This window comes from Gorilla gorilla, chromosome 5, assembly GCF_029281585.2.
Source record: "Gorilla gorilla gorilla isolate KB3781 chromosome 5, NHGRI_mGorGor1-v2.1_pri, whole genome shotgun sequence".
NCBI classification, from domain to species: Eukaryota; Metazoa; Chordata; class Mammalia; order Primates; family Hominidae; genus Gorilla; species Gorilla gorilla.
In genome coordinates, this window is record NC_073229.2 from 59,950,585 (window position 1) to 59,964,296 (window position 13,712).

Sequence of the window (13,712 nt, forward strand, 5' to 3'; positions counted from 1 at the left end):
GAGGCCCATATGTTCATTTTATGGATGGAGAAAAGAAGACTTCAAATGATGCTTACTCAGACTCCATGACCAATCAATTCCGCTCTTAGGAATGTGCCCCAAAGAATCTTTCACCCAGGTCTGGAAAGGGACATGCATGTGACGTCATTGAAGTGTTGTTTGAGGATGGGGAGCCGGAGGCAGCTGGGGATCCACATCCAAGGGAGTAGAGAGGTAAAATGGGGTGGGTGCACTCCGAGGAGGACGACGCAGCAGCTGGAAGCGAGGAAGCAGATGCTTATGTGGCAACACAGAGGGTCTCATCAACAGCAGGGAGTCCCACAAGTAAATAACAGAATGAGACCCAAAATACACAATACCACTTATGCAAATGAAAACCACCTGCATAAAAACAACAATATATATTTTGCAATAACACATACGAACAAGTAGATACTCATTAAGCAGATTCAGATGGTTGCCTTTGCCTGGGGTGGGTAAGGAGAAAAATTAACACAAGAAGAGAGGAGGAACAGTGATGATAATGCATCGCTAAGCAAGGAATATGAATAACTCAGCCCTGTGTACTTGAGGTCCAACAAAGGAAAAACAAGTAAAGATCAGAGAGGTTAAGTAATTTGTCCAAATTACACAGCAGGTAAGAAGGGGTGGAGAGAATGTCCAGATAACCAGGCCTACTTAGGGCAAGGCAATAGCAGGATACTTAAAAACCATTAACCTGCACCTTAAGAGCAGAGAAGGCAGGAAAGGAGGCTGTGTGTGTGTGCAAGGTGTGGGGGTGGTTAGAGGATCCTTCTGTGCTCCAAGTCAGCCCTGAGTCTCCATGACTCTTCTCTTTCTTTCCAAACACACACTGAGCACTGTGGGATATTGACCGCAGCCCTTACCTTCCAGGGACTTTGATGATGCATAAAATGAGGTCATCCCTGGAGTTGGCAGGAAAGTCAGAGAAGGAGGTGCTCCAGGAGGCAGGATTAAATCAGGAGTTATCAGGGTTTAGAAATTATAACATAAATCACAGCATCTACCACGTAGTAGGCACTGCTCTAAGCTCACAAAGTCCCCATAAGCCTTCAAGATAAATTCTATTATCATCCTCATTTTGCAGATTAGGAATTGAGGCACAGAGAGGTTAGGTAATTTGTGCAAGTCACACAGCTGAGAAATGGCAAAACTGGGATTTGAAACCCAGGCAGAGTGGGTCTGGATGTCATGATCTTAACCATTATGAAATTTACCAATGAAATAAGGCAGATATGGCTCATCTGGCCAGGACTTCCTAAAGGCGGTCTCCCCAGCCACTGCCTCCTCTTGAGCTCCCCACAGTGAGGCTGACATGGCCTAGGCTGGGTACACTGCTGGCAGGGGCCTACCACCAGATGTCAATGCCTCCTGCCCCACACAAGTTCTCCCCACCTTGGACATCAAGTATCCAAGGTGGAGGGACACAATGTCCTCATGATACACATAAGACACTGAGCCTGGAGAGGGGACAGGACTTGTCTCAGGTCACCCACTTCTCCTGGTTATCAGCCCAGCACCTCACCCCGCTTTGGCTGAGACAAAGTACAATGTGTGCTAAGCCGTGGCTCCCCCAAACCCACACCCAGACACCTGGGCTCCCTCCCGATAGCTCCTTCAGGCCATTTTCCCCCAGATGCAGAGATGCTGGCCACTCTGTCCAGAATGCCATGTCCCCAGCCTCCCTTCCAAACAAGACTCCACCCTCCCCAGAGCGCTTGGAGATTGCCGGTCAGAGGCTGTGGCAAGGGAAGCCCGATTAATGCTCCGCTGCTCCTTCTCTTTCTCTCCTGGTCCCTCCCAGCCTCCTTAGAAATTAGGGGTCATTACCATCAGGGTGTGAGATCTAGGGACAGCACACAAGTCATCAACACCCCAATTTCCAGTCTGCCTTCGGCCCCAAAGCCCATCTTGTCAGCGTTGACTCAGGGCCAGGAAGAAAACAAATAATTCTGGGCCCAGCCCAAGCTGGTGTGGCAGGAAGGCACCCAATAGCTCTATCTACCTCCCCCTGGAACTCTCTCCTTCCCCTCAACCCAGGGAGAAGCCCATGTCATTCCTACACGTGGGATTTCTGACATTACTCCTGGGAGCTGCCTACCAAGTGTGGTATTGGGGAGACAGGACCCTAGGGAGGTAGGGAGCTGATTTTTGAAGATGGGGACAGGACAGCCCATTCAACCACCCACCCATCAATCCAATTACCCACCCACACATAGTCATAGCTGATGTTTACTCAGTGCTTACTCTGTACCAGGCACTGTCCTAAGTGCTTTGCCCAACTCTATTAGGTAGGGACTTTACCCATTTTACAGATGAGAAAACACAAGCATAGAGATGTCAATTAATTTTCCCAAAGTTACACACTAGTAAAATAGTACAGCCAGGATTCAAGCTCAGGCATTCTAACTCCCAGACCTGCAATCCTCTATACCACAGCCATCACCATCTGTCCATTTACTGACCATGCATCCATCCACTCACACATGGTCACTCCTATTCAGCCATCTGTCTATCCACCTGTTCATCCATCCCTTTATCTCCCAACCCCCTGTTCAAAGCAATCCGTGAGAAGGAATGGCATATGTAGAGGCTCAGAGGGGAGAGAGTGGGGCATGTCTAAGAAACTAGCTACTGCATAGAGAGCGAGGGAAAGATAGCAAGAGATGAGGCTAAGGAGATGAGCAGGGCTCAGATCACAAGGGTTGGCCCATCCGCCATCTATCTGCCAACCCAGTCCATCCACCTGTCCATCCACCCTCCCACTCCTGTCCACCCATCCATTCATCCACTCATCTCTGTAATTTGGAAGGCAGACAGATGATAGATAGATGATAAATAGATGATTGATAGGTGGTAGATGATAGATAGATGATAGATAGATAGATAGATAGATAGATAGATAGATAGATAGATAGATAGATAGATAGATTAGATAGATAGATGATAGATAGATAGAATGAAGAGTTGCCAGGGTACATTTCCTTCCTGACAGTGATATTGGGACGGGGGGATATTAGGACTTCTGGAGGCACCTTAATAATTAGGATGATCTCTCTCCATTCACCTCCTGCCCACAGTTTTAGGGTTCTATGGGTTTGTGGGAAGAGGGAATAGCATAGTGGGCCAGTGTCAAGGTTAAAAGACCCTTCCAGGTCCTGAAACGTCAGTCCCCAGCCCTGGCCTCATGTCTCCTTGGGAAGACAGAAGGAATTGTGTTGTAAAGAGGTGTCACAATGCCCACTGCCCCATACAAGTTCTCCCCACCTTGGCACTCTCAGTATCCTGCCAAGAGTCCTCCCTGACCACCAGAAGTTCCACCTCACCATCAAGAAAGGCCCTGGTCCAGGATGTGCAAGGTGTGATGAAATCACAGGGCTGGGGAAGGTCAGCTCGGGGTCACAAGAAGCCTGATGGGCAGGAAAGAGCATGAAAGCCCCAGCCAGCCTCACCTGTGTGGCTGGGAGGTGGGTCCTCTTACAAAAGGCTTAGTTGGGTGCTGGTGCTGCTGCCTGCCTTGTACTCCCCAGCTGTCGGACCTCTGCGATCTCTCTGGGGAGATGGAGAGAGGGAACAGGATACCCTCCATCTTGCTTCCTCTGCCCCTTCACTGCTGTAAAGTGTGTCCTGGACTGTTTGGTTCGTGTTACACCATCTCCAAGGCAAACTTGAGATAAATAATAATTGTAGCTAAAGTTTGAGTGCTTAAGAGGTCTAGGCACCTTACATGGACTAGCTCATTAAGTCCTCACATGAACCCTATGAGGTAGAGCTCTTGTTATTCCCACATTATACTTGGGAAAATTGAGGTACAGAGATTATAATTTGCCTAAGGATCAGGCAGCTAGTGAGTGAGAGGGCTGGAATTTTTTTTTTTTTTTTTGACACTCGCTTTGTCGCCCAGGCTGGAGTGCAGTGGCACAATCTCAGCTAAGTGCAACCTCCGCCTCCTGTGTTCAAATGCTTCCCCCGCCTCAGCCTCCCAAGTGGCTGGGATTACAGGCACCTGCCACCACGCCCGGCTAATTTTTTTGTATTTTTAGTCGAGACGGGGTTTCACCATGTTGACCAGGCTGGTCCCGAACTCCTGACCTCAAGTGATTCTCCTGCCTCGGCCTCCCAAAGTGCTGGGATTACAGGCGTGAGCCACTGTGCTCAGCCATTTTTTTTTCTTTTTTTTTTTTTACTTTTTTATAAAATAGAGATGAGGTCTCTCAATGTTGCCCAGGCTGGTCTTGAACTTTTGAGCTCAAGCAATCCTCCCACTTCAACCTCCCGCTGAAATTACAGGTGTGAGCCACCGGGCCCTGCAGGGAACTGGAATTTGAACTGGGGTAGCTGGCTCCAGGCTCTCATGCTACCCAGTCACATGAGGAAGCTGAGGCCTACCCCCGGCTTCCCTAACCACTCCCTTCAAAGCCTCTGTGCTCCCCCAAAGGGAAACGTGCTGTCCTATAGGTTCAGACAGGTATGTGTGTGAAACCACGGTGTAACTGCCCGAGAGGCTGAGAGTAATGACTATTTGCACTGTGCCTTTACCGTTCCCAGCACTCATGGCACCCCACCACAAGCTGGTGAATTAGATAGCCTTATTATCCCCATTTTGCAGATGAGGCCCCTGAAGCTCAAAGAGGCTCAGCAACTTGCCCAAGGTCGCCTGACCTGTAAGAACAGGGTCAGGCCCAGAGCTCAGACCTTCAAACACCAAAGCCAAGGCACATTCGACAGCACCACGTGCCCCTGGGGGCCCTCACCAGCCTTCACACCCAAGTGCTATTTGCATTTCAATAAGGCACAAGGCCTTCCCCCAGAGTGAGGAGGCTACAGGTGGAATTTCTCACTGGGCAAGGCCATGTGCCTATGGCCCTGGAGGATTTGAGAGGACAGGGTGCCTTCCTAGAAAACCTGTAGTAATATCACAGATGAGATCTTCTTGCCCTACTCAGAAAGCCCCACTCATGAGTCATGCACTTCCTCACTCTAAACCCCGGCATAAAGGACAAACGCATATTAGTATATATGTACATATTAATACATGTGTACTGTGCATCTGAAAGGCCTTTGTGGGGTCCGCCTGTGGGGATGGGGGTTATGAAGGGATATTTCTTTTTTCTGAGACAAGGTCTCACTCTGTCACCTAGGCTGGAGTGCATTGGCTGATCTCAGCTCCCTGTAACCTCCTCCTCCCTGTAACCTTCTCCTCCCTAATTCAAGTGATTCTCCTGCCTCAGCCTCCCAAGTAGCTGGGATTACAGGCGTGCACCATCACACCCAGCTAATGTTTTGTATTTTTAGTAGAGACGGGGTTTTGCCACGTTGCCAAGGCTGGTCTCAAACTCCTGGGCTCGAGTGATCTGCCCACCTCAGCCTCCCAATGTGCTGGGATTACAGGCATGAGCCATGGTGCCGGCTCTTTTTCTTTTTTTTTTTTTTAATACAGATGGGCTCTCACTATGTTGGCCAGGTTGATCTTGAACTCTTGGCCTCAAGCAATCCTCCTGCCTTGGCCTCCCAAAGTGCTAGGATTATAGGCATGAGCCACCACGCTGGCCTAGTGAGGGATAATTCTACCTAGATTCCTTCTTTTGGCTTTAGCTTAGAACCCAAATGAAAATAGGATCATGGGATTCCCAAGGGAGGGGAGGGGCTGGTGAGAATCTCTACTTGTCCTGTAACTTCATCACTCCCTGTAGAATGGAAATGAGGGAAGCAGTAGGGGAGATGGGGCTTCTTCCTCAACCCTCTAACCCAGGGTTTCTCAACCTTGGCGCTTTTGACATTGGATGCTGATGATTCTTTGTTGCGGAAGCTGTCCATTGTAGGATACATAGTGGCATCCCTGGCTCCTACCCGCTGGAAGGCAGTAGCACCCACCCCACACTGTGTGACAACCCAAAATGTCTCCAAACATGCCAAATGTCCTCTGGAGGAAGAATCAGCCCTGGCTGAGAACCAATGATCTAAAGTCACATACACAGTGTGCGCACACCCAGCACACTTGACGAGGAGCATGTGAGCAAAGAAGAGCCAGTTAAAAGAAACCAGATGTTAACCTGGAAAGTATGCAGTCAGGCCCCACCCTCAGCCAGAGTTGGCTCTGCTAGGCCCTGGGGGAGGTAATGGGGTGTCCTCAGCCCTCTGAGGTTAGTCACTTGGAGGCTGGCTTGGCCCCTAGAAAGGGCAGGGGAGGGCTAGTGCTGCCTGACTCCCTCTTCCTCCTCTTCCACCTCTTCCCCTGGACTGTCTGTGTCCCAGTTTTTGTGAGGGCTTCATCCCTGGATGTTCCGGGGACCCTGGCTGTCCCCTACCCCTGCTGCCCCCAGAGCCCTGTATGTTGCAGCAGCAGCATCCTAAACACAGCCGAGGTGTGGACCCAAGGCAGGTGGGCCCAAGCCAGGGCCTGGGCTAGGGCAGAAAGGGAGGAGACAGTTTGAATCCTGGTTCCCACACTAACCAGTTGTGGGACTTCTGCAAGTTACTTACATGCTATTCTACAAACTGTGAACTCAGAAAAATGCTTCGATGCCTCCGAGCCTCAGTTTCCTTATCTGAAAAATGGAGGCAACGTCTCAAATGGCTCTTAGGAGCTTTTGCAGAGCTGAGTGGCTAATGCCTGAGATTTGGCAGATCCTCAATCCTGCGAGTAAAGAGTGCCACCCTTCCATCTGTGGGCTGCTCTCTTCAGTTCCCCAGCCATTCTAAAAGCACCTGCCTCTGTCACCCCTGGCCCCAACCCCATGAGCCCAAGATGGTCAAGAGGCTGATGCAGCCTTGGGGCTGAAGAGTTAGTGGGGAGCAGGGATGGGGGGTGGGGTATCTGCAGCTCCCTCTTCTTCATGGCCCTTCTGTGGTGTCAGGAGGACAAAATCCACATGCTTAGACTCATCCTTAACACAAAGAAACCTAAGCCACTTCTTGCAGCCCAGGAAAGGAAGCATTCTCCAGGCCAGGATGTCAGCCTCTACCAAGGATAAAGAGATTGCCATGGGTCCTATAGCACTGATTGTCACTGCCCTCAGGGGACATTGGGCGATGACTGGAGACATTTTTGTTGTCACGACTGGGAGAAGGTGCTACTGGCATCTGGTGGGTAGAAGCCACCACTGTAATTCTGCAAGACACAGGACAACCCCTCTAACAAAGATTGTCCAGCCCAAAGAGTCAGAGGTACCAAGGCTGAGCCACTGTACTCCACAGGAACCCTCTTGTGCTCAGGCGTGGTGTCTTTGTCACCTTCACACCAAGAGCCTGGCATCCAAGAGGTGCCCAGGAATGGTTGCGAATGAACGAATGAAGCAACTCGTGTCCTATCCTCAGCTCTGCTAAGAGATGGTGATTCATGGCGTAGACCTCACACTTCCCAGTGTGTTGTTCTGTCCATGCAGGGTCCAAGAACCCAGAGCCCAAATCCAGCAGTCAAAACCCCACAGTGTTCTTGCCAGACTGGGAAATCTGGCTGCCCCACCCTCCAGTGAGCTGGAAGCTGTGCAGGGCAGCCTTGGCTAATCACCTGCCACCCAGCACACCTGGCAGGAGCTCAGTGGGTTGATGGAATAAGGACAGAAAGAAATAGAAGATGCACAGGCCCCTGGCAGGCCCTGCTCACATACCGCAGTGGGCACAAGACACGTCATGGAGCACAGGGTGTGGAAAGACCTGGGTTCAAATCCCAGCCTTGCTCCTCACCAGTCATGTGACCCTGGACATGGGACTGACCTCTTCAGTTTTTTTCAATTACAAGTGGGGCTAATAATAGTAACACCTTCCTCAAAGGGTTAATGTGAGGATTAGAAGAGGTAATCCACTGACAGGGTTTGGTGTGGTGCTACAAACTGAAGTGGAAAAGAATCTTTTGTTTTTTTGAGATGGGGTCACGCTCTGTCACCCAGGCTGGAGTGCAGTGGTGTGATCACAGCTCACTGCAGCCTCGACCTCCTGGGTTCAAGCCATCCTCCTGCCTCAACCTCCTGAGTGGCTAGGACCATAGGTGCGCGCCACCATGCCTGGCTAATTTTTAATTTTTTTTTTATAGAGACAAGGTCTCCCCATGTTGCCCAGGCTGGTCTTGAACTCCGGGCCTCAAGTGATCCTCCCACTTCAGCCCCTCAAAGTGTTGGGATTACAGATGTGATCCACTGCACCTGGCTAGAAAACAATCTTTGATGACCACTATCACAGTTCATTTCCAGTGCTTGCCCCTCTGCCTATAAGCCCCTGTGCCCTGGGGCTGAGCCTGGAAGAGTCTGGGAAGGCTGTAGAACACTTGCTCATTTCTTGTGGCTGTGCACCAGCACTGGGGTAGGCTCTAGGGAAAAAGAGATGCATAGGACGCAGTCCTGACTGCTGGAGCCGTTTACAGCCTGTTGGGACTTTAGCAAAGGACTATATTGGGACTAACATGAGACAAGACTGCAGCAAGTGGTCCCAGTGCACTTGTAGGACTCTGAATGACAACTTCTTCAAAATGTGTGTGCCTGACTCACCTTAGTCCCTCCAGCAAAGGAGCACATCCTGAGAGGGGTCCAGAAGGCACAGAAGAGGACAAGATGGGACGGGGCTGCAGGAGTCTTCAGTGGTTCCTGGAGAAGGTTTCAAGTCTGCTGCTGAACTTGGAAGAACAGGAAGAATTTTGAAAACTGCAAATTTGCAAAGCTGAGGACACATATATATCTGAGTAGGAACCAATAGGAACAAAGCCTGCTTTGGAGGAAAGCCCTGGACAAGTTTGGGCTGGGCAGATAGTTTGTAAATTAAACCCAGAGGAGGCCGGGTGAAATGGCTCATGCCTGTAATCCCAGCACTTTGGGAGGCTGAGGCGGGCAGATCACCTGAGGTCGGGAGTTTGAGACCATCCTGACAAATGTGGAGAAAACCCATCTCTACTGAAAATACAAAATTAGCCTGGTGTGGTGGCGCATGCCTGTGATCCCACCTACTCGGGAGGGTGAGGCAGGAGAATTGCTTGAACCCAGAAGGTGGAGATTGCAGTGAGCTGAGATTGCATCCTTGCACTTCAGCCTGGGTAACAAGAGCGAAGCTCCATCTCAAAAAACAAAAAACAAAACAAAACACAGAGGAAATACATCATGATTTGAGCAAAGGAGACTTCTTTTGTAAGAGGGCAGGAGCTCAACTTCCACTAACCCTGTACCTAGGGGTTCTCTCACAGTGCCTAGAGGCTGGAGGGCTGTGAGGCTGGAGGAGAGGAAATGGATTCCCCTGACCGCTGAAGCCTGGGGGAGCAGAATAGATCCAGCCTGACACACACGCAGGATGGATGGTTGCCTACAGATGCTTCATCTTTTGGTGGTGCTGTCACGGTGAGGACAGTCCCTAGTAAAATGTACAGCTGGTACCTGAAACATGGTGTGGGGATTTGAAGGTGAACAGGATAGCTTGGTCACAGGAAGGGTAGTGACAGAGAAATAAATAAATGTCAATGTGAGGTGCTAAATGTGTCAATGCGGGCCTCCTAGAGATTGAGTAGGCCCCAATAAGTAATCAACCAAGAGTGGTGGTTAGGACAAGGTAGGTATGGGTGAGTAGGAGACACATTTGGTAACAATGAGATATGTTCTAAAATAGAATGGGCTGGCTGGTTGGAAAGTGAGCGGGTACCCCTTACTAGAATTCAGTTCAATTGATCCAACATTTATCAAGCTTTCTCTAAATGCATTCGTCTGGAGTAAAACAGTAAATAGGATTTTGGAGGCTGTTATGTCAAGGGTAAGAGTATGAGATAGCTGTCCTCAAGGAGCTGAAACTCTAATGGGAAAGACAGAATTTCCCTAGTGCACAGGAGGGAGAGCACGCAAGGCTGGGGAACACCTGAGCCAAGGTACAGGCTCTGGAAGTACCGGATGTGAGCAGGGAACAAGAGGTAGACTGTGTGGCTGAAATGCTGGGTAGGTGGAGGGATGGAGGGACTGGAGAGTGGAAGCCACACTCTTTTTTTTTTTTTTTTTTTGAGACAGAGTAGGCTGGACGCAGTGGCTCACGCCTGTTATCCCAGCACTTTGGGAGGCCGAGGCGGGTGAATCACCTGAGGTCAGGAGTTTGAGACCAGCCTGGCCAACATGGTGAAACCCCATCTGTACTAAAAATACAAAAATTAGCTGGGCGTGGTGGCAGGTGCCTGTAATCCCAGCTTACTCAGGAGGCTGAGGCAGAAGAATTGCTTGAACCCAGGAGGTGGAGGTTGTAGTGAGCCAAGATCGTGCCATTGTACTCCAGCCTGGGCAACAAGAGCAAAACTCTTTTTTTTTTTTTTTGAGATGGAGTCTCGCTCTGTGAGTGTGAAGCACAGCGTGACCAAGCAGGAGGGTGGGAGACAGGAAGCCCTGGTGGAGGGCAAGCTGGAGGGGCCCCACAGGATAGAGAGGTCGAAGGCCTGACGGAGCAGTGGCAGAGAAGAGGGAGGGGAGGGCCACACAGGAGCCATGCGAAGGACACGGACAGACGATTGGATGCAGGGAAGGGGGGTGGGGAGGGACTGAAGATAATCCCCAGGTTCCTAGCCTCTGGGAGCTGGCAGTTGCCTCTGGTAGGTAGGCAGAGTTCTGCAGCAGCAGGGGGCCAGGTCAGGGGACCCTGATGGCTCTCCCCTGCTCTGGAGGTCCCTGGCTCCATGGTCAGCACAGCAGTGCTCCAGAGTGGCTCTGGGGGCTTCTGAGCAGTTGCTCTTTCTCCTCCCTTCTGCCCCTGGCATAGCAGTTGAAGTCCCAGTATCCAATGCCTCAGCTCTCCCCTTCTTTCCCCCCTCCCAGGACTCACAGAAACCCTCTGTACCCAGTCATGGGCCAAAGACACCGTCATGCAAGGGGGTGAAGGCTCCACACTCGTCCCTGTCCCAGGCGTGGAAGCAGGACCTCGAGCAGTCTCTGGCAGCAGCCTATGTGCCGGTCGTGGTGGACTCTAAGGGGCAGAATCCGGACAAGCTCAGGTTCAATTTCTACACCTCCCAGTACTCCAACTCCCTGAACCCCTTCTACACTTTGCAGAAGCCTACCTGTGGCTACCTGTACCGCCGGGACACTGACCACACCCGCAAGCGCTTTGATGTGCCTCCTGCCAACTTGGTCTTGTGGCGCTCCTAGGCCTGAGCCAAACGGAAGCCCCCGACCCTTCACCCTCACCCCTGTGACCTCAGGTCCCCAAGGGGAAGGGCTGCTCATTGCAGGAGGAGTGACCTATATTCGGGCTAAGACAGCTGTGCCATGCCCACCTATTGACAATGATAAAGAGAGGTCTGTCTTCTCAGCAGCAGTTAAAGTTTGTCCTTCCTTTCCCTGGCATCTGAATGGGTGGCTGTGGGTAGGTAAACAGGCCATGGGGATGTTATACAGTAAGGTTATGTCCAGAGGTTTCTGAAGACTTGGAAGGACTTGATTCTCAGTTCCCTAACCCCAAAAGTAACCTCAACCCTTCTCCAGAGCCTGAGTCCCAAGCAAAGCCCATCCTAGCTCCAGCCTCCCGATGGTCCAGGCTTGGACCCCTCCAAGGAAGAGAGGGTGGGTGTGGTGGCTCACACCTGTAATCCCAGCATTTCAGGAGGCCAAGGTGGGTGGATCACCTGAGGTCAGGAGTTCAAGACCAGCCTGGCCAACATGGTGAAACCCCGTCTCTACAAAAATTAGCCAGACATGATGGCAGGTGCCTATAATCCCAGCTACTTGGGAGGCTAAGGAATGAGAATGCCTTGAAGCCGGGAGGCAGAGGTTGCAGTGAGCCGAAATCATGCCATTGCACTCCAGCCTGGGTGACAGAGTAAGACTCTGTCAAAAAAAAAATTAATTAAAAAAAAGGAAGAGATCCATCAACTGGCCATGACTCCTGCTCTCTTACAAGGTCATCTTACCCTGGTTGGAGCAGCTGCTGCAGAATGAGGAAGAATGCAGGGAATGAACACAGACTCTAGGTCCCCTCCCAGACCCAGTTTTACATAAAGCTGCTGCTTCTGACTTGTAGTTTGTTGGTGGGGGAAGGATTTCCCATCCTTGCCATCTCCTCTGGTCTAGAAGAGCTGTCTCTGAGGCTAGCTGAGCTCATGGGTCATGGGGCATGGAAGAGGGGGATGGAGGCAGAGGGCACTGGATTCACAGCAGGGGCCTGAGTGAGTTCCCAGTCACTGCCATTCAGAGGGTACCCCAGTGGTGTGCTGGAGCCAGCTCGTACTGACTTGTAAGAGCTGGTTGTGCCCATGTCTTCCCTACTCCACAATCAGTGATTTCTTTTTTTTTTTTTTTTTTGAGACGGAGTCTCGCTCTGTCGCCCGGGCTGGAGTGCAGTGGCGTGATCTCAGCTGAGTGCAAGCTCCGTTTCCCGGGTTCACGCCATTCTCCTGCCTCAGCCTCCTGAGTAGCTGGGACTACAGGTGCTTGCCACCACACCCGGCTATTTTTTTTTTTTTTTTGTATATTTAGTAGAGATGGGGTTTCACCATGTTAGCCAGGATGGTCTTGATCTCCTGACCTTGTGATCTGCCCACCTCAGCCTCCCAAAGTGCTGGGATTACAGGTGTGAGCCACCGCACCCGGCCCACAATTAGTGACTTCCTGTTGGCAGTTTGAAATCAGCTGTGGTGGGAGCATTTACACCACAGAAGTGAGGAAATGCCTACAAATTGGAGTTTCTTTTTTCCAGGGAGCTCATCATTAAACATTTACCAGCACACCACAGGGTGAATTCAGCTGGTTTCATTCCTAGGAGTCTCGTCCGTCTGTAGGTATGGTGGTGTATTCTGTGGGGCATAATTCCTGTGCAGGAGAGGTTGGGGTTGGTGTGGGAAGGAGAGACAGGTGTCCAGAGACCCCGACAAGCAGCCCACAACACAGGCCAGGCTGTCCTGTGGGCCTTTCTTTGAGAAGATGGTAAGCAGTGTGGAGGGAAGTGGAGACCCCTCCAGGCAACCCTAACAGCATAGAATCCGCGTTTTCCTCTTGGCTTGCTGTAGGCTCTCTTTTGAGTGAGAGGTTTTCCTCAAATGCCTGATGAGCCTTGGCTGGCCTCAGACCATCTGGCATCTGTACCAGGTCTCTCCTTCTGCTTGGTCATCAGTGTTCAAGGAGCCAGCCACGGGAATGAGCTGGGGTGGGGGAAGGCACATGGTGTTTCTCACTCTCCATATGTAGACTTTCTTTTAACGCTCCATTTATAGAATGGCACATGTCTCTTCCTGAGGCTGTGCCTACAGACTAGCGGCTCTCTGGTCCAAATCTCCAGAAGAACCTTCAATCAGGGTCGGGAGGGGACTGATGCCGGGAGATGCCTGTTCTGCTGCCTTGCGGAGGGCATCGGAGAAGCTAAGTGTTCCTTATGCAAACTTTGGCCAGTCCTATTTTCTGCTCCACATGTGCTGCATCCCAGCCTTCAGGGGCACCTGGTACCTCTGCCTCCCTATTCCTGCAGCAGGAATAGGTTTGTCCCGAGCTCCGCAGCCTCCTCCTCTTTGAAAGCATTTAGGTTTCGACTTTCTCCATTCTCATAAGAAAGACAGTTACCACTTGTCCATCTGTCTTGTTTTCCAAAATTTTATTAGAACCCCTGTATCTGCTGTCTTTTTTCCTCTTTTCTTTTCTTTCTTTCTTTCTTTTCTTTTTTCTTTTTTTGAGATAGAGTTTCACTCTTGTTGCCCAGTCTGGAGTGCAATGGCGGGATCTCAGCTCACCACAACTTCCGCCTCCCGGGTTCAA

The 13,712-nt window shown here is 50.9% G+C and overlaps 1 protein-coding gene across 2 annotated transcripts; it reads left to right on the forward strand.

The window, feature by feature from the left end:
• Positions 1-3,291: 3,291 nt before the first annotated feature.
• On the forward strand, positions 3,292-11,283 carry CIMIP3 (ciliary microtubule inner protein 3). 2 transcript variants are annotated; one of them, XM_055389631.2, is made up of 2 exons: positions 3,292-3,380; positions 10,788-11,283. In XM_055389631.2, exons 1-2 carry the CDS (start codon positions 3,372-3,374, stop codon positions 11,115-11,117), a joined length of 339 nt encoding a protein of 112 aa, XP_055245606.1. In that variant the 5' UTR covers positions 3,292-3,371; the 3' UTR covers positions 11,118-11,283. The 2 variants fall into 2 exon arrangements, with proteins under 2 accessions (XP_055245606.1, XP_030868103.1); XM_031012243.3 differs by having other exon boundaries at positions 3,301-3,488.
• The last annotated feature ends 2,429 nt before the right edge of the window (positions 11,284-13,712 follow it).